Source organism: Mytilus californianus, unplaced genomic scaffold (genome assembly GCF_021869535.1).
Source record: "Mytilus californianus isolate M0D057914Y unplaced genomic scaffold, xbMytCali1.0.p SCAF_6, whole genome shotgun sequence".
NCBI lineage: Eukaryota > Metazoa > Mollusca > Bivalvia > Mytilida > Mytilidae > Mytilus > Mytilus californianus.
Genome location: NW_026262712.1, coordinates 77,145,488 through 77,167,874, shown reverse-complemented (window position 1 = coordinate 77,167,874; position 22,387 = coordinate 77,145,488). Strand labels below are relative to the sequence as shown.

At 31.2% G+C, this 22,387-nt stretch overlaps 2 protein-coding genes across 3 annotated transcripts in view; one reads left to right on the top strand and one right to left on the bottom strand.

Moving 5' to 3' along the window:
- Nucleotides 1-227, top strand: part of LOC127706619 (uncharacterized) — a 127,694-nt gene extending 127,467 nt beyond the window's left edge. Inside the window, exon 89 of the mRNA XM_052211275.1 lies at nucleotides 58-227. Coding sequence (XP_052067235.1) covers nucleotides 58-123 — 66 coding nt within the window. The 3' untranslated portion in view covers nucleotides 124-227. The remainder of the gene's footprint in view (nucleotides 1-57) is intronic.
- Nucleotides 228-1,587: 1,360 nt separating this feature from the next.
- The window catches only part of LOC127704333 (signal peptide, CUB and EGF-like domain-containing protein 2), a 78,212-nt gene continuing 57,412 nt past the window's right edge, over nucleotides 1,588-22,387 (bottom strand). For both annotated transcript variants that reach the window (XM_052208346.1, XM_052208347.1), the window contains 18 exons: nucleotides 18,949-19,059; nucleotides 18,295-18,411; nucleotides 17,776-17,892; nucleotides 17,325-17,447; nucleotides 16,599-16,715; nucleotides 15,587-15,709; nucleotides 14,897-15,106; nucleotides 14,226-14,345; nucleotides 13,517-13,675; nucleotides 11,908-12,010; nucleotides 10,886-10,989; nucleotides 9,889-10,053; nucleotides 9,467-9,634; nucleotides 9,054-9,215; nucleotides 8,342-8,539; nucleotides 7,499-7,651; nucleotides 5,455-5,534; nucleotides 1,588-4,073 (listed from right to left, as the gene is read on the bottom strand). In XM_052208346.1, coding sequence (XP_052064306.1) covers nucleotides 3,930-4,073; nucleotides 5,455-5,534; nucleotides 7,499-7,651; nucleotides 8,342-8,539; nucleotides 9,054-9,215; nucleotides 9,467-9,634; nucleotides 9,889-10,053; nucleotides 10,886-10,989; nucleotides 11,908-12,010; nucleotides 13,517-13,675; nucleotides 14,226-14,345; nucleotides 14,897-15,106; nucleotides 15,587-15,709; nucleotides 16,599-16,715; nucleotides 17,325-17,447; nucleotides 17,776-17,892; nucleotides 18,295-18,411; nucleotides 18,949-19,059 — 2,474 coding nt within the window. In that variant the 3' untranslated portion in view covers nucleotides 1,588-3,929. The remainder of the gene's footprint in view (nucleotides 4,074-5,454; nucleotides 5,535-7,498; nucleotides 7,652-8,341; nucleotides 8,540-9,053; nucleotides 9,216-9,466; nucleotides 9,635-9,888; nucleotides 10,054-10,885; nucleotides 10,990-11,907; nucleotides 12,011-13,516; nucleotides 13,676-14,225; nucleotides 14,346-14,896; nucleotides 15,107-15,586; nucleotides 15,710-16,598; nucleotides 16,716-17,324; nucleotides 17,448-17,775; nucleotides 17,893-18,294; nucleotides 18,412-18,948; nucleotides 19,060-22,387) is intronic.

Below are 22,387 nucleotides of genomic sequence, written 5' to 3'. Positions count from 1 at the left end.
ATTTACTACATTAGTGTATCCATTTACAATTCTTTTTAATTCATATTTTTCTCACAGGGTGACACTGAAACCTGTCAACCGATATTGAGTACAAGTGAAAACAGAGATGTCAATGATGAATAAAAAATGGCGATCTGAACCCTAAACTTTTTAATAGTATATATTGTATAACTATATTAGACATATTTATTGGCATTGTATATAAATAAAAAGCTTGATGAACTATTCTTGTGGCATTACTGATTATTAGGGAAAATACAGATCAAAGTTTATGCTTTCCAATGTGCTCATGGCAACCATTTTTATTTTTAATGATTTGAAACGATAGTTATTCTTCAGTTCAATGAGATTTGAAGAAAGGAAATGAATGTACAGATTGCTTAAAACAACTATCCATTACCTATTTTCGATCTTTTTTTCATGTTTTGATGTTTTCCTTTTTTATATGCCTTCATTTTTCTGATCTGACAAAATGGAGTAATGAAAACATAATACAAACTGTATCTTTATTTTAACTGCATTTAAATGTTTTATATCTAGGTGACAGAAGTTTAACGTTGTTCAGATCTAAAAAATATGTTTTTGTATGACAAAACAAGGTAACAAACAAAACCAAAGGGAATCTTATGAACTTCGAAAGCAGCGAGACCAGGTGCATGGAGAGAGTAATCGTCTCCTGCTATGCATGTATAGCACGCCATGCAAATCCGCACTCAATCAAAATGTCACAATCTGAAATAGGGCTTAATGGTAAAATAATAGGTGAGACGACTTATCTACTACCTTAAGATCTAAGAACGCGAAACCATGTCACTACTGAATTGCGACACCGACACATCGTACCATTCAACCAATTTGTAATGGTGACTGTAAAACTTATGAAATGTTGATTTCAATCGTTCTTCCTTATAACTCTGTTGGGGCAGTTTGTTTGTAAAGAGCACACCCCTGTATTGAAAATTGAAATATGTAAACTACATACGATTGGCAAAAAGTTATGTAACTGCTGAGAAATTATAAGTTGGCAATTGAAGAGTTGAAATCATCAAGTTTCAGGTGTTCGTAATATCCCTAATTTTAAGTTCACTAGATGTATGAGATGCAAGCACTCACTGAAATATTGGTTATTGAGTGACAGGATATCATCAATGTATCTCAAAGTGAAATTTAAGAAATTTGTAAGATGCTTGCATTCTTCTTTTGTTTTTGAGAAGGTTCAATATTAATTCTGCTTCAAATGAGTACAAAAAGAAGTTGAACGATAGGGTGCAAAATAAGTACAATAATAATCTTGTCACATTTGGTTAGTGATGAAACTTACATACTCGCCGCCATATGATTCATTCGATAAATACTTAACATTTTGTTCCTTCATACGCTTAAACAGTTTTATCTATGTTTTGTGCATTTTGTCTGATCACATTAGGAGAAAACACTTGCTATTGGAATGCATAGTGCTTGAATATAGGGCTTCTTTCAAAATGTTGTCTTTCCGTTTGCATATTTAATAACAACTTTACTTCATTTACTGTAAAATTAACAACGAATTAAAAAAAATTGTCATATATATCTGGACAATACAACAAATGAAGATTTAGACATTTATTGACAAAATATACAAGAATTCGACAATAACTGAAAATAATCTACAAAATTTGTACAACTAAACATTTGTTTTACAGCTTCTCTGTTGATGTAAAACACACAAAGTCAGCAAATTCATGTTCACTTTAGCATAATGTTAAGGGGTAAAATCTATCACAGGGGAATTATTCTCCATTCTGTGGTTGCAAGATTTAAAGCATTTGCTTGAAAGTTTTATTAGATAGTGTTATTTGCAAACTAAAATGAAATATGTTAAATATTGAAACAATTGTAGTGTGTTTTACACTACCAATCCGTTTTATACATTTTATACAACCAATCAGTTCAATCTTGTTTTATACAACCAATCAGTTCAATCGGTTTGTTTTACACAACCAATCAGTTCCATCGGTTTGTTTTACACAACCAATCAGTTCAATCAGTTTTACACACATCAGTAAAACATTTTGCAACCTGCTAGGGAAGCCTAGCAACATGTTACATAGAAACCGCAATTTTTGCAAAGTCTGTATAACTGATGATTATTTCAGTGCCTCTAATGTTAAATGCAAGGCGCACTGAAGTAAACAAACTGTTAACAATTTTATTTTGTTAAAAGTTTGACCCCTGAAACGCACTAACAAAATGAAATCAAAATATGGGCATTTGCTATTTATTATCTAAACGATGAAACAAAAAACTTCAAATTCGAAGGAAGTCGACATAGTCTATCAACGAATGTAATCCATCATATTTAATATTATCTGGTTAAATGGAGACATATTCAATGTAAAAATGTTTCATCACTTCAACAGTGCATGCATTGTTTGAGAGGTAAGTCTGATATTAAAGTTGGAATTACGTCGCTTCTCACGAAGTCTCTATTAAAGGGGCATTAGCTACGAAATATAAAAAGATTAAAATATGTTGTTTTTTTTTGTTCAATCATTAATGAAAGTGAAATAGTGAAATAATAATTCGCTTTTAGAAGCCAGTTTGGTTCAATTTTGTCAAAATAATCTAAGAAACATCGCTGATGAATAATTCACTTGCAAGTGAATAATTCGACCTCATTGAATCCGTATTCATGTGACCTTCAATTTAACCCCTTAGCTAGAGATGGGTTACGCATGCATTAGAAGTTTAGAAGTGTTCAGTTATTAAAAGAAAAATGTCAACATTCAAAGTGAAACAAGGGTTAACCATTTGATTGACTGATTCGATCCACAAAAACTCATTCTTATACAGGTAAAAACGATGATTAACATATATATTTAACCTATAATATGAATTCAAACAGACCTAGAAAAATCCAATTGCACGAGTTCGCTTTATATTTATATCTATATTTATGTTTATATCGTGTTATATGACCGTCGGCAGTCTTCGGGGGTCAGCTTGATGGTAAATTAGATGGCGTCTTGACTTAAATACGCACAAAATGCTGATACATATTATCGAGCCTATGCATTGTAAATTTTTTATTTAAGACTTTTTATAATTTGGATAAACGATTTAGTATGTAATAAATCAAATATGATAATTTGAGTCAAATCGGTGAACATGAATATGACAGTAAATGCCCTATTAAAACTAATATTTTTGCTTTCCGAAAATACATTTTATCACAATTAATAGCACAAAAACAGTCATTTCATTACAACATATTTATGATTTTAAACTCCTTTTTAGTATTGTATATCAATTTCAATTCCCCTTATACTAAAGTATTCTGGATTTCATTTTTGGGGTTAAATCTTTTTTTTTCTTTTGTTTTGTAGTTTGAAATTCAGATTTCGAGTTTGGTTGACTAGCAGAAAGGATTATGTTGTTAAATTTCATAGTAAATTTTTAGTACACATTGTTATTTCATGTAAGACCAATTATCACAAGTGCCGACTAACGATAAAAGCATATATTTGTCTCTGCACTTGGTTGGTTGTATTTTAAGCACCTGTACTCTGAAGCATTTACAAATAAATTAAATACCTTTCAATTTAAGTTTTGTGAACACAATGAATTATGGTGACAAAAGTGACCGGGATGTATAATTGAGAATCATATTTACAAGTTGTTTGACAACTATCAATATTTTAAATGTAAATTAACCAACATATATGTACACAACTCTAGTATCGTCATACAATATGTACAAAAGCACAAATCCGGTCCAACTGCATCACATTTTTGAACCAGAGAGAGGGATCCTTTGAGTATAGTGTACAAATTGTGTCACATTTTCCATCATCTATGGGAAACGTATGTAGTCCTCCAGTATCTGCCACTATTTTGAAGAACTAGAACAATGACACAATGTCAGAATGTGTTCACTATCCCACGTCTAGTCATGAGGAAAAGAATCTTCTGACTTTAGAAGTCAATAGTTTAATAAATGACTGTGGCATTAGTGTATGCGATACATTTGCATACTTAAAATAATTTAATGGTTGTGCTATCACTTCCATCAACGCGTTCAACAGTTTCCTGTCCTGAAAAAAAAGGTTGATGAAATATGAATAGTTCATTGAAAAAAGCATTAAGGCAAAACTTAATGTAATGCTTTATAAAGAATAACAATTAAATGAAGACTAGTAAAATGCTTTACCATTCATTATTAATAATTACACAAATGACTTGATGGCGTAATATGATAAAAAAAAAAACTGTATGCAAAAACCTATTAACGAATTCAAATGTCCTATCGAGACTTACCCAAAAGTTTAAAAAAGAAAGTTTAAAGCTAATTTTCTTAAATTTTATACAGCATTTCATCGATCTATAGCCAGATACTTAAAGAATATTTCTTTAATCAAGTTAGTAAATCCATTTCTTCACTACTGCAGATATTAAATGACTTTTGTATATAGCTGTGAATTGATGAGCTTCACTTTTATGCCAAGTCCAATGAACAATCGAATCTATCGCTGCACATGATTGTAAAATGAATTTTTATTGCATAAATCTCTGTTGAACGTATGGTAGCATTATCCACTGTATATCGGTAATTCATAAGTTAGATGACGGCCGTGTCAGAAAAAAACCTTAACTTAGTGCTTCCCTGTTAATCATGTGTCGTCCAGGTGCTTACGCATAGACTTGTCGATTAGTATTTAGCATGATAAATAGAATAACATTCTTAGTTTTGCGTATCGATGTACTTCAAAAATAGTTCATTCTTAAATTTGCAGTTTAACAATGAGTAGTCACAGTTCGAATTTTAATTTTGTTTGTTTTGAAATTATTAAATTACATAGATATTTTACAAGGAACAAATAATTTCAATTGGCAGACAACAAACTTAAAGAATTTTAGAGTGATATTTTTATGTCCTAAAATTGCGCAACATGACTGCACGTGTCCTCCATATTATTGTTTCAAAAAAGCTTAGAAGTATTTTAAACAATACAAATACAAGTCTTGACTTAACTGAAACTTTACTGGGTTGTCGTCTGTTTATGTAGTTAATACGTGTCTCTCGTTTCTCGTTTTTATATAGATTAGACCGTTGGTTTTCCCGTTTGAATGGTTTTACACTAGTAATTTTTTGAGGCCCTTTATAGCTTGCTGTTCGGTGTAAGCCAATGCTCCGTGTTGAAGGCCGTACCTTGACCTATAATGGTTTACTTTTATAAATTGTTACTTGGATGGAGAGTCGTCTCATTGGCACTCATACCACATCTTCCTATATCTATTTAGTATTAAAACGTAATTAAAAGACGGGAGAATTGAATGCTTTTTTGTAGTTGTATCGGAAGTAAAACGTCTTGACAATGTGCATATTAACTTGAGTGCGAGGACTCTCAGACAAGTTCTTCAAATAGCTTATTTCATGTCATATAGTAGTATCGATACGTCAAGTTCATTTCTTACCTTTAAAATGTGTTGGTGTTGATATGAATTGTATAGCCGTCCATCTTTTACAATGTCTTCTATAAGTGGTTGATATTCCTCTGCAATAGAATACAATTATTAGTCTGTATTTTTTTTGGAAGAGACAAATATCCTTTATCTTACTAATAGTGGTCAGTATCATAGTATGTTTTTGTTTTTTATTATCTGGCTAACTGTGTCTCGGAACATTACTGCCCCTGATACATGAGATTTGCTTTCTAGTTGCAATTTTATTCTGGTGCAAACATTTGAGAATACATAACGGGCATGAATTCTCCGAGTTTCCGTCTAAAAAAAGCTATGATGGCAATAATTTGTTTCGTGATATTTTCACTTCTTACTTTTAAACGGACCAATATTGTAATTTCAAGACAACTTAAAACTAAATTGCAGCAAAAATATAACCCCAATATTAAAAGATAAAAAAAACTCTTCTGAGTATAAAACATTGAACTGTTATGTCAATGTCTTCTTCAGTATGTAATTGATATTTGCCACTTGACTTCATGCAGCCAACCGCAAAAGCTCTTTACAGTTTCCATATGATTTAAGATTTTCAAATATTTTGACCTCGAGCATCACTTACGGGAAATTAATTGTCGAAATGCCCTTCGGAGCTATATTAAAACTCTAAGAGCCTTTGTCGCTCACCTTGGTCTATGTGCATATTCAACAAAGGACACCCTACAAAATTGTAGACGAGAATAGAATTCATAACAAAAATCTCTGTTTTGTTGATTTTGTACTGCTGATCATTTAGTCTGTTTAGTTTTTCTCTATCTTCTGTATTTTTTTGCTCAAAACACAACAGAGGGCAATCACTCCTATAAAGAGTGACAGTCTACTAAATATATTGGCAAATTTGACTTGTTAGTAGATCTTGTCAGGCTGATCATTTTTGTTATCTAAAGTGTCTATTTATCTATTATAATTTTTATCATATAAGGCAAACGCAATAAAAATAGAAAAAATCGTCATTAAAAGGCAATATCTCCAATAAGGAGTCGTCGGATGATTTCCTCCAAATTGTCCTAATTGTAGTATTATAATTTTTAAGATATAAGGCAAAAACGCAAAAGAAATGTTAGAAATGTTCATCAAATAGCAATAACTCTAATAAGGAGTCGACCGACGATTTCGACTATTAGACTTATTTGTAGAACTTGTCTTGCTGATCATTTTTGCAATTTAAAGTTTCTCTCTATCAAGTATAGTTTTCAATTTAATAAGGGTAATAACTCCTATAAGAAGTCGTCTGACAGTTTTGACGTTTATAGACATTTGGTAGAGCTAAACATTCTGAACATTTGTGCTCTTGTCAGATATTCTCTATTTATAACGGTTTTCAAAATAATAGACAAAACTTGCATTTTACACCTATGTTCTATTTTAAGCCATATCGGCTATGTTGGTTGGCAGGTGAGGTCATCAGACACATTTTTTTAAACTAGATACCCCCATGGTCATTGTGGCCAAGTTTGGTTAAAAAGGACATTAAGAAAATAGCCAAAGTCATTTAGGGTCAACTTGTCTGAGGAAGTTGGAACCTCAGTTTCTTATCAATTTCTTAATCTGAGAAAAGGGATTTTTAAATCTGTCTATGTTAAAAAAAAGTTAAATAACAAAAACACTCCAAGGAAAATTCAAAACGGAAAGTCCCTTATCAAATGGCAAAATCAAAAGCTCAAACACATCAAACGAATGGAAAACAACTATCATATTCCTGACTTGGTACAGTCATTTCCTTGTGTGTAAATGGTGGATTAAACCTGGTTTAATAGCTAGCTAAACCTCTCACTTGTATGACAGTCGCATAAAATTCCACTACATCGACAACAATGTGCGGACAAAACAAACAGACATATATAAATCATACTAGTACCGAAGCACTGATTACTGAGCTGATTGCTCGTGATACCATCGAGGACTAACAGTCCTCTAGCAGCGGTATCGACAAAGTGATCGCAAATGAAATAAACTTAGTTTGAAATAGCTCTTTGTTAATAATAATATCTATATGTACCATTATAAGTTACATATGGTATAGAAAATCCAGCTGCTGTATTTTTGCCATCAGATTTGAACTGAATCCACATCCTTTTGGATCTTGAAGTGAATGCAATTGGTCGTTCCTTGGTCTCACATGCCTCATATGATGTTACAGATGATGGCTTTTCTGCAAATTACGTTCACTATTATTAATAACTGAATAGCAAAAAATCTAATAATTTTATAAAAAGATATAATTTGAAATGGGTTTCAATTTTATCTTTTCATACTTCAAAATCAGAAAAAGAGGTACTCACCGTTTCGATAGTCATTATCCCATTGCTGATGCATCAATGTTTGTCGTTTTAGTATTTCACTTCTAATCGTTATGAAATACTTTGAAACATTGATTTTACATTTTTTCTATAATTTGGTTAAAACAAACGAATGCCCAATCGTTAGGAACTAAATCATGCTATTTACTACAAAACAATTAAGTTGCTGTTTTGATACTATCATTCAAATGAACTTATATATATTAAGAACTACACTGTTTTGGCCAACTGCTATAAATACTGCTCGCATATAATATTCATTTTATAGTAATATAATAGTAGATTGATGGTGCTATACAGATGTGTCTGCTAAACAGATATGATTATACCTAATGGAAGAAAAATACTCATTCATAAGAATGAAATAGTTTTAGTTTTCTTCATTTACCATGATGTGGTAATCAATACACCTACTAGATATTTGCTTACTGGTTTTTTAGTATATACATTGTGATCATCGTAAGCCTGGATTCTTAAATGATTTTTTCAAATAAAATATGAAACAATTATTTTGAAAAGTTTGATATAGCAATAACAATTACTTGATTGTCTCATTACTAGGATATCACCGCATTTGTCTATCTGTTGCAAAAATACTTCAGGAATGATGACAAGGATCCTTCTTTTCTTCCCAGGTTTTATTTTCCAAATACATTCTCTATTGTTTGGATAATTTCCTGGATAATTTGGACTTTGAATGAAGCCATGTAGCTTTCCGATGAGTCCACCACATGCTGCGTCTAAAAATGAAAATGTAACCCTCATTTAAAAAGAAATTCTAGAATTTTGTGGTACAATATGTATATTGAGTCAAAAACAAGATATTAATAAATGCAAAATTGTTTCTTTATTGCAGTTTCAAATTTTGCTCTGTCATGAGTATTTAAAAATAATTTTCTTTTGAAATAAACCATTTAACAAAATGTGAAGCTAAAACTGGATTTGGTTAGTTTGTATTACTGTTTCAGGACATAAATTCCAAATAACAATCTTATTACAATACAGATCCTGTGTCCAAGCTTTCCTTACAAGGATCTGACAACACTCCGTTTCACTTTCTGCTATGGAAATAATTACATCAGCCAATGAAATTTCAGACTTAAAATTTTTGAAGGTGGGTATCATTCCAACAAAACCAGAGTATCCCGAAAAGTCTTTGAAGTAGAAAGATACGTTTTCAGATCCTTGTTTCTGTATTTTTATTTAATAGAATTATTATGTGAAATGTATCAGTTTCTTTGTTTCAATACACACTTTTACATTCAGAAACATTTGTGGTTGCATCTTGATCTGTAATGGTATCACCAGGACAAGCTGTGCAATAGTTCTGACCATATTCCATTTGGTAACTGCCGGTAGGACAAACTTGACAAGTGTGTGTTCGTATGTCGTAGAAATGGCCAGGTGAACAAGTTGCTAAGGAATGGAAAACAATAAAATAGTCATTCCGACTTTTGTCAGAAGGAAAAGTCAACTTTGTCAATGTATTTATTGTCAATTCTATCTATTTTAATATTGTTTTTTCGTTCTAAGACTATTTTTTACAAATATATTGTAGTATCTTTTCTATAACCGAAATAACAATAATTCAAAAATTATGTAACTTCTAAAGCATAAATTTAAACATGGAAACATCCAAACTATGTTTATGATTAATTAGTATTCACCTTTAGCAGAGCATTGTTTGAAGCTACGTGCTCCTAAACCAGTAGTTTCCAATCCTCCTCCGCAAGGAACACACCTGAGTCGACCATATTCAGACTGATAGAAACTTTTTGGACAGTCAAGGCAAGGTAACATCCCATCTTTGGAATACGACCCCGGTGGACATAAAACTAAAAGAAATCCGGTTTTGTTTTACATTTAACTTATTTAAGTCAGTATTCACCATTTAGTACAGTAATCATATTTTTGCTTTTATCCTTAGAATGTAAAATCTTCAAACAAATAATGATGCTATTATTTTATCTCGTGATTCATTTCCCTCAAATAATTCTCCATTTCAAAAACAAAAAACTTGTGCAATTTGGAATAAGATTTTACGTTTCAATATATAGTTTAACAGTATTTGTAGTATCATGGGACATACCTGTACATTGTGTTATGTTGACAGCTCCAAGTATTCCTATACCGAGTTTGACTTGAGGACAAAGATTGCACAATGTTTGTCCTTCTTTTTCTTGATATGTTCCTCGTGGACAGATTTTGCATTGCTTTTGTTTCTTGTCAAAGAACGTTCCAACACTGCATGCCACTAAAATATGATAATTAAATACATAATGAGGTTATAGATCAATAAATAATGGTCGTTAAAATTAGTTCACCTGATTGTGTACCTGTGTCATATCACCAGCTTTATCAGTTGATACTTTCTTACTCTGAGTGAATCCTTTTAACTTTTCCGACCTCTAGTCGTATGTGTTGGAATTTTCTATTTTTAGGGGAAATTTAAACGTGATTGAGGATCTGCTCATTAGCGGAAACGTTTCAAGGGTTTGCTGATGGCCGCCTTCGCTTATTTTGTGACTGTCCCGACAATATTAACTTACTATCTGTGTTACACTGGCTTATATTAGTTATCTTATTAGAGTAGTGACAAAATTCATTGTTTTAAATAGATGAATATTACATCTGATATATAAGAATACAAAGTTTTCTGTTTATTCACACTAATTGTATAGTGCATCAGACTTAGGATTAATCGTCGAAGAAAATGTACTGCAAGATTAATTAAAAGAATTGTGTCTATATAAGTCGCCGAACGATTATGAACATGCTATAACCATTAATGACTGTCTTAAAATTGAAAGTATTATACCAATGTTTCTACATAAAAATACTGTTCAAGGTATAGACGGCTAAAATGGGAATAGAACAATCTTGATCGCATTACTTCCAAAAAAAGTGCGACATTGTGTGTCAACAGTGTAAGCATCTCATGTTATGAATACAACGCCAATAAACAATGTGTTATAACTTTATGTATGACCTCAAATAGGTGTTTATTTCTACTTTTTACAGTGGAGGAGTCAATTTTGCATTTCCTAAAATGTAATTTCTACCTTTGTAGTTATATTTTAACTTACCACATGCTTCCCCGACTAATAAGAATCCGTCCGAACAAGAGAAATACACCTTTTTCTTAAATTTTAAGGATTTTTTCAGAATATACCGATCAGCATTGTCATATCTACAATATATATTTATTATTTAAATAATATTAAACCACTTTGCAATAATCATAATGTTTATTATCACGTCAATGTAAATATTTTCTGGTCTATATTACTTGTTTTATACACATTGTGATTTTATGTGTTTTGTGGTCAGATATAAAAGTTAGAGCTTAAAATAAAAAACAAAGGCATACACTAGATATAAAAATCATGAATTTAATGTACCCAATAATTAGATGATATCAAGTGCAGCTATATGCATAATCGCTCATGCGACTCGAAAATCTGCTAGTGAGTATACATATCAATCTAATGATACGCTAGGGAGACCGATGAACGGAAACTTTTTACCTATTATGTCCGTTTGTTTTACTCTTACATTGTTGTCAATATAATGGTATGCTATATGACTGTCATACAAATAAGAGGTTTAACTAGCTATAAAACATGGTTTAATTCACCATTTTCTGCTTGGGGAAATGCCTTTACTAAGTCAGGAATATGACATTGTTATCCATTCGTTTGATTGTTTGAGCTTTTGATTTTGCCATTTGATAAGGAACTTTCCGTTTTGAATTTTCCTTGGAGTTGGGTATTTTTGATATTTTACTTTTTGGTCATTTGTAAGTTTAAATAGTTACGTTTGATTTGAATATTGAAGTTAAGCTGTTAAAAAAAAATCAAATCTAGTGCTTTACTTTGGCACACATTTTGCATTGCCATCTTGGTAACTTTTTTTCTTTCTAGGGACACACTTCCTATGTAAGAAAGCACAAATTGTCATAGCTACCTAGCACACAACTACCTTTACAGATTTAAAGCCTGTGAACGACATTGATAGGATGCCAACATTGTAAATATTTGTTATCCATGTAAAGGTAATTTTTCTGCAATTTTCGTTTTTTCTTATTAATACCTTTAATATGATTTACCTAAAGAAAAAATCTTTTTTATTTGCTGCTTTTCTCATCTTTTTCAGTGCTTTCTTCATTCGACGTTCTGTCCTTTTCGCAGTACATGCAGCATCACATTTTCCTATACATTAAAAAGCATTGGTTTCCAAATTGTTTTGGCACATTGATACGGATTAAAATGAATCTCTGTGCCAACTATTATGTGTATCAGTTTCTGAAAACTTTGTCGAATGCACGTATCGTAATTGCCAAAATAAATAATATTTAGCTGAACTGATGTTTAATTGATTTTAAATATTTATCAACTCCTTTGACAGCTTAAACATATTAAGTGTGCAAGCTTTATTTCCCTATAGTATCACACTTACTGTAACATATATTATATACAGCATACATGAATTTCGGCATCTGTCGCATTTTGTTAGCAGGAAAATATATATTCAATTGCATTTAGATTCTCCATTGTCTGCACGTTGCTTGCGATTTTCTTAACCTAAAATAATTTGTTTACTTTTCTACCTCAATAACACATTTGCGTATTTCCCTTTTTCCCTGTGTGAGAAAATAAAAAAAGCGTGAAAAAGAAGATTCTTTTTCCTAATGATTTAAGAATTTGAGCTCGTTGGTACATAACGAAATTATAGAAATTAGTTGTTCTTAGAACAGTTATGCTTAATTATCTTAAAAGATCTACTTGTTACAATACATCTTTCTTACCTCAATGACAAATATGTTGTCCCTCCGAACAAATCACCAACAATATTGTTTTATGTGTAAATCACATTATATAAACATCTGGTGTGGAGCAGGATCTGCTTACCCTTCCGGAGCACCTGAGATCACCCCCAGTTTTTGGTGGGGTTCGTGTTGCTTAGTCTTTAGTTTTCTATGTTTTCTCATCTGTACTATTATTTGTCTGTTTGTCTTTTTATTTTTGGCCATCGCGTTGTCAGTTTGTTTTCGATCTATGAGTTTGACTGTCCCTCTGGTATCTTTCGTCCCTCCTTTGTTAATATAACTAGAAATTGACCATTAATTTTGAAAACCAACATATACTACAACAGTACTTACTACAAACATTGTTTTATGTTCCTTTAAAATATTAAACCAAAGATGATGATCTTGTCTTCCTTCAATTTACTGGATACAACAATTACATAAGTATCCTTTCAACGACAAGGTTTTGAACCCCTTGACATAGCGTGTCTTAACCGTATTTGGTCCAATATTTTATTTTCGGATTTTAATGCTCTTCAACTTTGTATTTGACTTCGCTTCCAACTGTTTTGATTTGGGCGCCACTGATGGGTCGTATGAAGATAAAACGCGCTGGCATCACTGATGAGTTTTTATATTAATGCATAGTCTATCAAATGATCCACGAAAGGAACAAAATCCATTTTATCAGCAATCACAACCTGATACAAAGTTTTATGGAATCAGATGTGGTTACAAAAATATTCCAAATATCTGTTATAATGCACAGAATATACGTCAATCTCCTCGTGCAATGGTGTTTAATATTTGACTAATCTTTTCCTTACAAAAATATTTCTTGTTCTAAACTTAAAGATGGGATCTTAGTTAGCAAGGCAACATTAGCTAAATTATCAGATCAAAATATTACCTTTAACAGGCAATGAATCAATTTCCATTTCAAGTTCTGCCGCCACAACAGCCTGCTTAGCTTTTGTGTACTTTCGGAATTTCTTCGGGAGTCTAGCATTGCAATCAATCTCAACAGTATTCACATTACACGTCTGACGACATTTATACTTTTTCTGTTCTGTAATATGATATATCATATTGTTACTAATCTAATGAAAATGTATTTGAGTCAAGTTCTGCTCTTAAAATGTAATTGCTCGCACAAATATCAAATCAAATTCATGAATCATAAACCATTAAGAAGTAGTTGTAGTTAAGATATATGTTTTGAATAGAATTCCCTGAAATTTTGGTTGATAGAGAGGTGCTCTTAAAACAGTGACAAAGTTCAAATGAACATAGTATAAGATAACCTTATAAATTAAAACGTCATCAACCCCACATTTTGGCCTTAGAACTATAATTTACATTTGATTAGGGACTTTCCGTTTTGAATTTTCCTCGGAGTTCAGTATTTTTGTGATTTAACTTTTAACATATATATTTTTCTGCAAAATTTATCTGTGTAATGATTCTAAGTATCATTTATCAGATTCTTTTATTTTACAGTGCTTACCATTGAGAAGTATAAACTCATGCTTGAAACTAATACACTCTGTATTAGACTTTTGTAAACATTTTTAATCACTCAATTGGTTTTGGTATATGTATAAGAAACCGTGTTTTACCGTTTAACTGTTGTGTTATGTTCCTTCGTATCAGCTCACGTAAACTTCTCCTTGTTCGACATTTGTCTGCCACAAACAAAAATGTTACAGTTCTTTTAAGTTTTGGTCCTTTTATAGTTTCTGAAATGAATGTGATATTTTGTTTAATTAGAAATATTTCATAGCTCGTATACGATCTTTTACGTTGCTCTGTACCCTCTGGTATTTGTTTTCCTGATAGATCTACTAGTATTTTGAAAGATTGGAAATATATTTGTGATTTTTACCATTCATAAGTCACACCAACAAATAGGCAGTATAAAAAATGATATAATTTTGAATAAGCTTTACGAAAAAATATAATTGCAACACAATTGCATGCGTCTGAAGACTTTTTGAGATTTACCTTCATTAGGAACGCTCAAACTGAATATGTGGAAGCCAAGGAAGCATAAGATACGAAACAGTTGATGAGATATATGACCAACACAACCTAACATTTATTGTTTATGTTGCTCGAAACAAAATGGGAACTTCGAAAAGTATAAATTATTGAACAGCAGCCAACCAATGTATATCATATTATTTATTTCTAATTCCGTCATTACAAAACAATTATTTAAAGCAATATATCTTATTTACCTCAAACCGCTACCAGAATGGAATACCCTCTGCTATTATGAAATACTTACTGGAACAGTGAGGAAGAGACGTCACAGTTGAGTTACCAAATTTCCATTGGAATTTTGTATTCGGGCCACATTCTAGAGCAAAATTGTCTTTTGTTGTGGCTGATTTTGCCGTTCTTTGACATTGAAAGTTGCATGTTTCTTTATCTCCTTGTTTTAGACAGTCTAATCGCGAATAACTAGGTTGTGTCAGTTTATCACAAATGTTGTTAGCTGTAATAAGATAACAAAATATATGCATTTGAATAGAATTGCTTCATTTCATCCTTCATACCAAGAACAGATATATAATAAACATAAACATATATATATATACGAAAGTTCAATCAATGTGATTCAATTAACGTTTGATTTTGTCAATTAGAATTAAAATATAATCTTCAACATGCAATAATACAATGTTATCAACAGTACCAATTTAACTGCTACATATTCGCATTGCAACAATTTATGTCTCATCGGTGATGCTTTTTGACAAAACTTTTAAATAAAAAACCTAATACTTACGTTGAAGGGGCTGATGAAACCCTAGGATTGCCAAATACGGACAAGGAATCAGAGCTCTGATAGGGGCAAACATATTTCTTAATTTTAAATGAGTTTAAAAATTTCATAACAGCAGATTTCAATCAAACAATATCCGTATGTTTATGCCAGATTCGAAGTACTTGCTGCTAGTCTAGTGGCACTTACGGATGCAATCTTTTCCATTTGAATGTAGTTTAAACCCATTTCTACAACTACATCTGAATCCACCTTCGGTATTTTCACAGTCATTTTCACATCCACCCTCGTTAATGGAACATTCATCAATATCTGTAATAAAATCAAACATTTTTTTATACATTGAAAATTCACAGGACAAAACGATCCATTATGGTTTCCTGGCCTTCTTTAAAATTAGATCATGCGAGTTTCACATGTAGATATGACTGTTACTTTCAAAATTTAGACAAATTGGTGTAGCATCGGAGTATAGACCCCAAAAAAAGATTTTTAAACGACAGTAAGGTTCATATCGTTCTATTTACGAAAAAGTTAATTAGATTGATAATATAGATCACTCTTGATTTATTTCAACATACAGGCTCAATCAATTTTTTTTGGCAAATGATAGTTTATAAATTATACTATCTTATAACTACAAAGAAAGAAATATATACTTTTTTGATAAATTGAATCCTAAAATAAAAACAAAATTAAACAGTGTTACGGAACTCGTTATAAGGCTTCGTGGCCAAATAGATACATTTATAACAATAAAAGTAAATTATCTGAGTTATCCCTCTTTATTAAGCAATAGTTCTTAAGTAATTGAATCAGTGAAAAAATATTATGTACATGTAAAAAAAGTCATAATCATAAGATAAATTCATATGACTATCTTCAGGCAAATGAATGAATATACAAACAAGTTCAATTTTGCATCAAATACAACAGACGTTTTTACCGTTTATCTGTAGTAATTTAGTATCCAAGATGACGGAATACTCCAATACTAATAGAATTTTAAAGTTATGAAACATTACACGAAAATTTAAATTTAAATTATAAACATGATATACATGTAACCGTTCCAATAATCTTGAGAATGCATAGATAATATATCAGTTTATAAATGGCATTACAATTGTGCCTCCAACATTTATATATATGATACAGTTCCAGTTTGATATCATTGGGGAACCAGTTTTAAGAATCCTACCTGCACAATGTGTTATTCCGTACAGTTGATATCCTTTATCACATTGACAATGATAACTTCCAGGGGTATTGACGCACGTGTGATCACATGTAGTGTTTACCTCACATTCGTTTATATCTGGTGTGCAAATGGAAAACAAATATCTCAATTAATACAAATTATTCTTCAAATTTTATGAAAGTAGTATGCTATGCAGTTACAAGAATTAAGGCATTAATTTCACATCTTCATACATAAACGGTTAAAATAACTTTTTACTTAAACATTTTGGTAAAAAACAAGCAAACAAAAACTAAAGGGATACCCTCATATTAAAATACACACTCATTTATTTAACATTAATTGGTGAAATTTCTGTTATCTTTTTCATAGACTACTGTACACATGAAAAAGTTATGCGTAAACCAACTTTGTGAGCCCTGTTTTGATTACGTTTGTCTTATCTTCGTACCTGATTTGGTTTATTTTATCAGAACTTATTTCAGAATTTTATTTTTGTTGAAATAGTTTTTAAATTGTTAAAGAAATCTGGTAGGAAATATAGAAAACCGAAAAGACTTTGTGGTCTGTACCCTTAAAAAAGTAGAAAATTATCGTATTATTAGAAATTGGACTATTCCACTACTGCCGCTTCAAGAAATTCTTTTATTATTCAAAATAGAATAATGTAATAAACCTATTATAACTATTTGTTAATTGTAAAGTAGAAGAACTTCAAAGACATACCTACACAATTTCGCTGATTTATTTCAACTTTGAATCCTTTTGGACAAACACATTCATAACTACCAACATTGTTCACACATTGATGACTACACTCGCCGTTATTTGTTTCACATTCGTTAACATCTGTATTAAACAAAGATTATTTATTATTCATATACAAAACAATAAGACTGAAAAATACTAAAAAGAATTGAAAAATCTCTAATCGCTTAAGTTTTCAAAATATCTCATTTTTTCTGAGGTAAGTTCCATCAAAACAATGAAAAATCTAGATGTTTTGGACAATTCATATATAAAACCTGTCAGAGACCTGATGCTCTCATGCAAAATATTAAAGTTGAAAGAGGAAAGTATTTTTTGGTAAAATATATACAAGTTACATTATTTTTAAGTACATGGTCATTGATATCCACTGAATATACTATCATACTTCATTAACACAATCTCTTACCTAGACATGTTCGTCCATCTTGATGAAGTTTATAGCCTTTAGGACACGAACACTTCGGACCTTCTTGTGTGTCTGTACATTTTCTATCACAACCACCATTGTTTACTTCACATGTAGCTAAATAAGGCATTATTGTTTTTTTTTTAAATAAATAAGACGATATACGAGAAATTTAACAAATAATGGGAAAAGGTAAGGGTTTTTATTTCAAATAATCCAAAATGAAAAATAAAGGGAAGAGCCAGTGGTTTTTCATTTAAAACATTCACATTCCGCCATGTCCAGATTTATAATATTATTCTGTTAAAAATTAATTCGTTAAATTTCTCTTCATTATTACATGCTCGAGACCACATCTTTGGAGTGTCAAACAACTTGGTGTCTTCAAAACCAATTCGGCTGAATTATACTTGTAAGATAAGCTAAAATTGCACACAAAACGTTTGGTGGTTTTAACGACATTATCATAAAAAGCAACAAAATCTGTTTTTAGAATTTATCGATGTTCAAATTACCTACCGACACAAGTTCTTTTGTCACTCATCAGTAAATATTTAGGAGCACATATACATGCTGTACCCTCTGGTGTATTTGTACAGTTGTGTTGACAACCACCATTACCAGCAGAACATGTACCTACAAAATAATTATTTAAATATGTTTCATGAAATAGCGTAACCATGATAGCTACAGGTAAAGTTCTTGAAAAAAAAATATATGATAGACAATTTTTTTTTGTTATTCAAAATATACGAAAAGGGTTGTGTACTTGATGTCTCAGCTGCTCACCGCTACCATAAGAAGGTTGCATTGCCCCCAACCCCAGGACATGAACAAAAGAACCATCCGCTCTCCTTCTTAGATATATTTTTATACTCTACCATGATTTATACCTCTAAGTTAAGGATATTATGCTTTGGTATATTTTTAAGATTCGGTCAGCTAAGGCTAATTTTAAAAGCATTAACTATATATGTAATTACCTTACCAAGAAATGCATTATTTTTAAAAATGGCCACGAATGATTCAAGAAGGTTTTACAAGACACAGATGTTAGCAGCATACATCAAAATAAATAAACCAGAAAATTATCAAATTAACAAAAATATGCTTTCATGATTTGAAATATATCTTTTTATCTCCTTCTCTTCATAGACGACGGATTATACTCACGTAAACAGTGCTTGCCATCGGAATGTAATCTGTAACCTTGTCTACATCCACATATACCATTTGTCTGACAGAAATGTTCACATTTCAATCTATCCTGACACCAACGTCCAACTATGAAAATATCAATAGTTATTAGATAGTTGTAGAGTAAAACATCTTGATAATTAGGTCTTTCCACTTTTCTGTGGAAAGACCTACTGTATTTGTTCTGATTATTATTTTTTTCTTCCGCCAAATTTTGTTATCGCGTAAAATTTTTGTTTCGCTATATGTCGCTAAGATATTTCTTATATAGTATCATACAGTTTATGCGCTTTTTATTTTCACCCATTCTAAGCCGAACAATTTTCTTTGTAAGAGTTATCTCCCTATTCACTGTTTATCAAGTGTGGGCATCTCCTTCGTAACAAAAAAAGATGTCGACAAAATTCTTTTTCTAAATTGTTCGTTACATCCTCAGGAATTTTTGGCTAATTTGGATCGAAGCGATTCAATAAAATTTTAATAATAAGATGCCAATTTTAACTTGAGTAAACACGAAGTAGCTTCTTTCCAATAAATTTAAAAATTGCTGTGGAAAGACCTTCAATTGTTCTCTGAACAATTGGTTTTTTATTCGATTTTTATTTCTTTCTTATCAGTTAAGCTTACATTTTAATTTAACAATATAATAGACAACACTTCAAGTTTACCTCTATGTTTTATTTTTAGTCATTTCGGCCATGTTGCTTGTCGGGCGGGATAATTTTTACCTATTAAGTCTGTTTGTTTTGCTCACACATTATTGTCAATATAATGGAATTCTGCATGACTGTCATTCAAGTGAGAGATTTAGCTAGCTATAAAACCAGGTTTAATCCACCATTTTCTGCTTGAGGAAATGCCTGTACCAAGTCAGAAATAAGACAGTTGATTTCCAATCGTTTGATGTGTTTGAGCTTTTGATTTTGGCATTTGATAAAGGTCATTCCGTTTTGAATTTTCCTTGTAGTTCGGTATTTTTGTTATTTTACTTTTTATACGACCGCAAACTTTTTGAGTCCGTATTATGTTATGGCCATGTCTGCGTCGGCGTCTGAAGACATTTTGGGTATAAGTGAATGGATCCCTATGAAATTTTAGCATCAGGTTCCACACCACTAAAGGATGGTTAGGATTTTTTTGGGGGTATTGTCTTAGTGGTTTTGTAATTAGGGGCCAAAAAAAAATCAGTTTTACTGGTTCATAGAATATAAATTGGTTCGCAGACAATAACTTTAGTATAAGTGTATGGATATGTATGAAATTTTAGCACAAGGTTCCATACCACAATAGGAGGGTTTAGATGGACTGTGGGAGCTCTTGTCGTTGCTGTTTTGTAATAAGGGGCCAGAAAGGGGCCAAAAACAATTATTTGTCTGGTTTTGAGACAATAACTTGAGTATAAGTGTATATATCTCTATCAAATTTTAGCACAAGGTTCCACACTACAATAGGAAAGTTGTGATAAATTTTGGGGGTTGTTGTTATAGCTGGTTAGGAATAAGGGGCCAAAAAAGGCCTAACAGAAACAATTATTTGTATGGTTCACAGACAACAACTTGAGTATAAGTGTATGGATATCTATTAAATTTTAGCACAAGGTTCCATACCACAATAGGAAGGTTGGGATTTATTTTGGGGGTTATTATAGTAGCTGTTTAGGAATTAGGGGCAAAAAAGGGGCTAACAAAAACAATTATTTTTCTGTTCACAGACAACATATTGAGTATTAGTGTATGGATCTCTATTCAATTTTAGCAAAAGGTTCCTTACCACAATAGGAAGGTTTGGGATTTATTTTAGGGGTTATTGCCGTAGCTGTTTTGTAATAAGGGGCCAAAAAAGGGTTAAAAACATGCATTTTTCATGTTTCATGACAATTATTTGATTTTAGGGGTTATGACCGTAACGGTTTAGTTAAAAGTGGCCAAAAATAATTCTTTTGTAATACTTTGTATAAATTGCTTATTTCTTTAGCAATTTCAATGGGGTTTAATTCAAAGTCTTGAATTCTTGGGGTTCTTTAATATGCTAAATCTAATTGGGTATTTAGAATTTGGATTATGGGCGCTGTTTTTGAATGGATTCATATTAAGGTCCAAAGGGTCCAACATTAAACTTTGTTTGATTTCTTCAAAAATTGAATTATTGGTGTTCTTTCATATACTGAATCTAATTGTGTATTTAGATATTTTAATTTTGGGCACGGTATTCAAGTTGGCCCAAATTGAGATCTAAAATTAAACTTTGTTTGATTTCACCATAAATTGAATTATTTGTGTTCTTTGATATGCCCAATCCAACAGTGTTTAATGTTTTTAATTTGGGCTTGGTTTTCAAAGTTGGTCCAAATTTGGGTCCAAAATTAAACTTTGTTTGATTATATCAAAAATTGAATGATTGGTGTTCTTTGATAGGCGCAATTTAACAGTGTTTTAAATTTTTGATTTTGGGCCCGTTTTTCGAACTGTTCCACATCAAGGTCCAAAGCATCCAAAATGAAACTTAGTTTGATTTTAACAAAAAAAGAATGCATGTGGTTATTTGATATGCTGAATCCAAGCATATAATTAGATTTTTGTTTTTTAGCACAGTTTTCAAGTTGGTTGAAATTGGTGTCCAAAGTTTGTTTGATTTTAACAAAAATTGAATATATGGGGTTCTTGAATATGCTGAATTTAAGTGTGTATTTAGATTTTGGATTTTGGGTCCTGTTATCAAATTGGTTCACACTGAAGTCCAAAGGATCCAAAATTAAACTTTGTTTGATTTCTTCAAAAACGGAATTCTTGGGGTTCTTTGATATGCTGATTCCAAACATGTCTTTAGAATTTGGATATTGGACCATAATTGGTAAATGTCCAATTATAAATTATTTAAATACTTATACCACATTCATTCTGTGTCCGAAACTATGCTATATGAAATATTTAATCAGAATCTAAATTCAGAGATGTATTGCTCAATTAACAGAAATTTTAAGTTGAGTCAAAGTTGAAAATAGATACAGCATCATATCTGATTTTGGAGAAGAAATTATAGTTTGAAAATTACTTTCTCGACCGATTTCAATGTGGTTTAAAAGTCTTGAATTCATGTGGTTCTTTGATATGCTGTATTTAACAGTGTATTTGGATTTAAGATTTTTGGCCCCGTATTTAAATTGGTTCAAGAGTCCAAAATTAAACATTGTTTGATTTTTGAAAAAAAAAGAATTCTTGGGGTTCTTAGGACAGGTTTTCAAATTGGTCCGCATAGTCCAAAAATATTAAACTTATTTAGATTTTATGAAAAAATAAATTCAAGGGTTCTTTGATATACTGAATCTAAACATGTGTTTAGATTTTTGATTTTGGGCCAAGTTTTCAGTTGGTCTAAATCGGGATCCAAAATTAAACTTTGTTTGTTTTCAACAAAA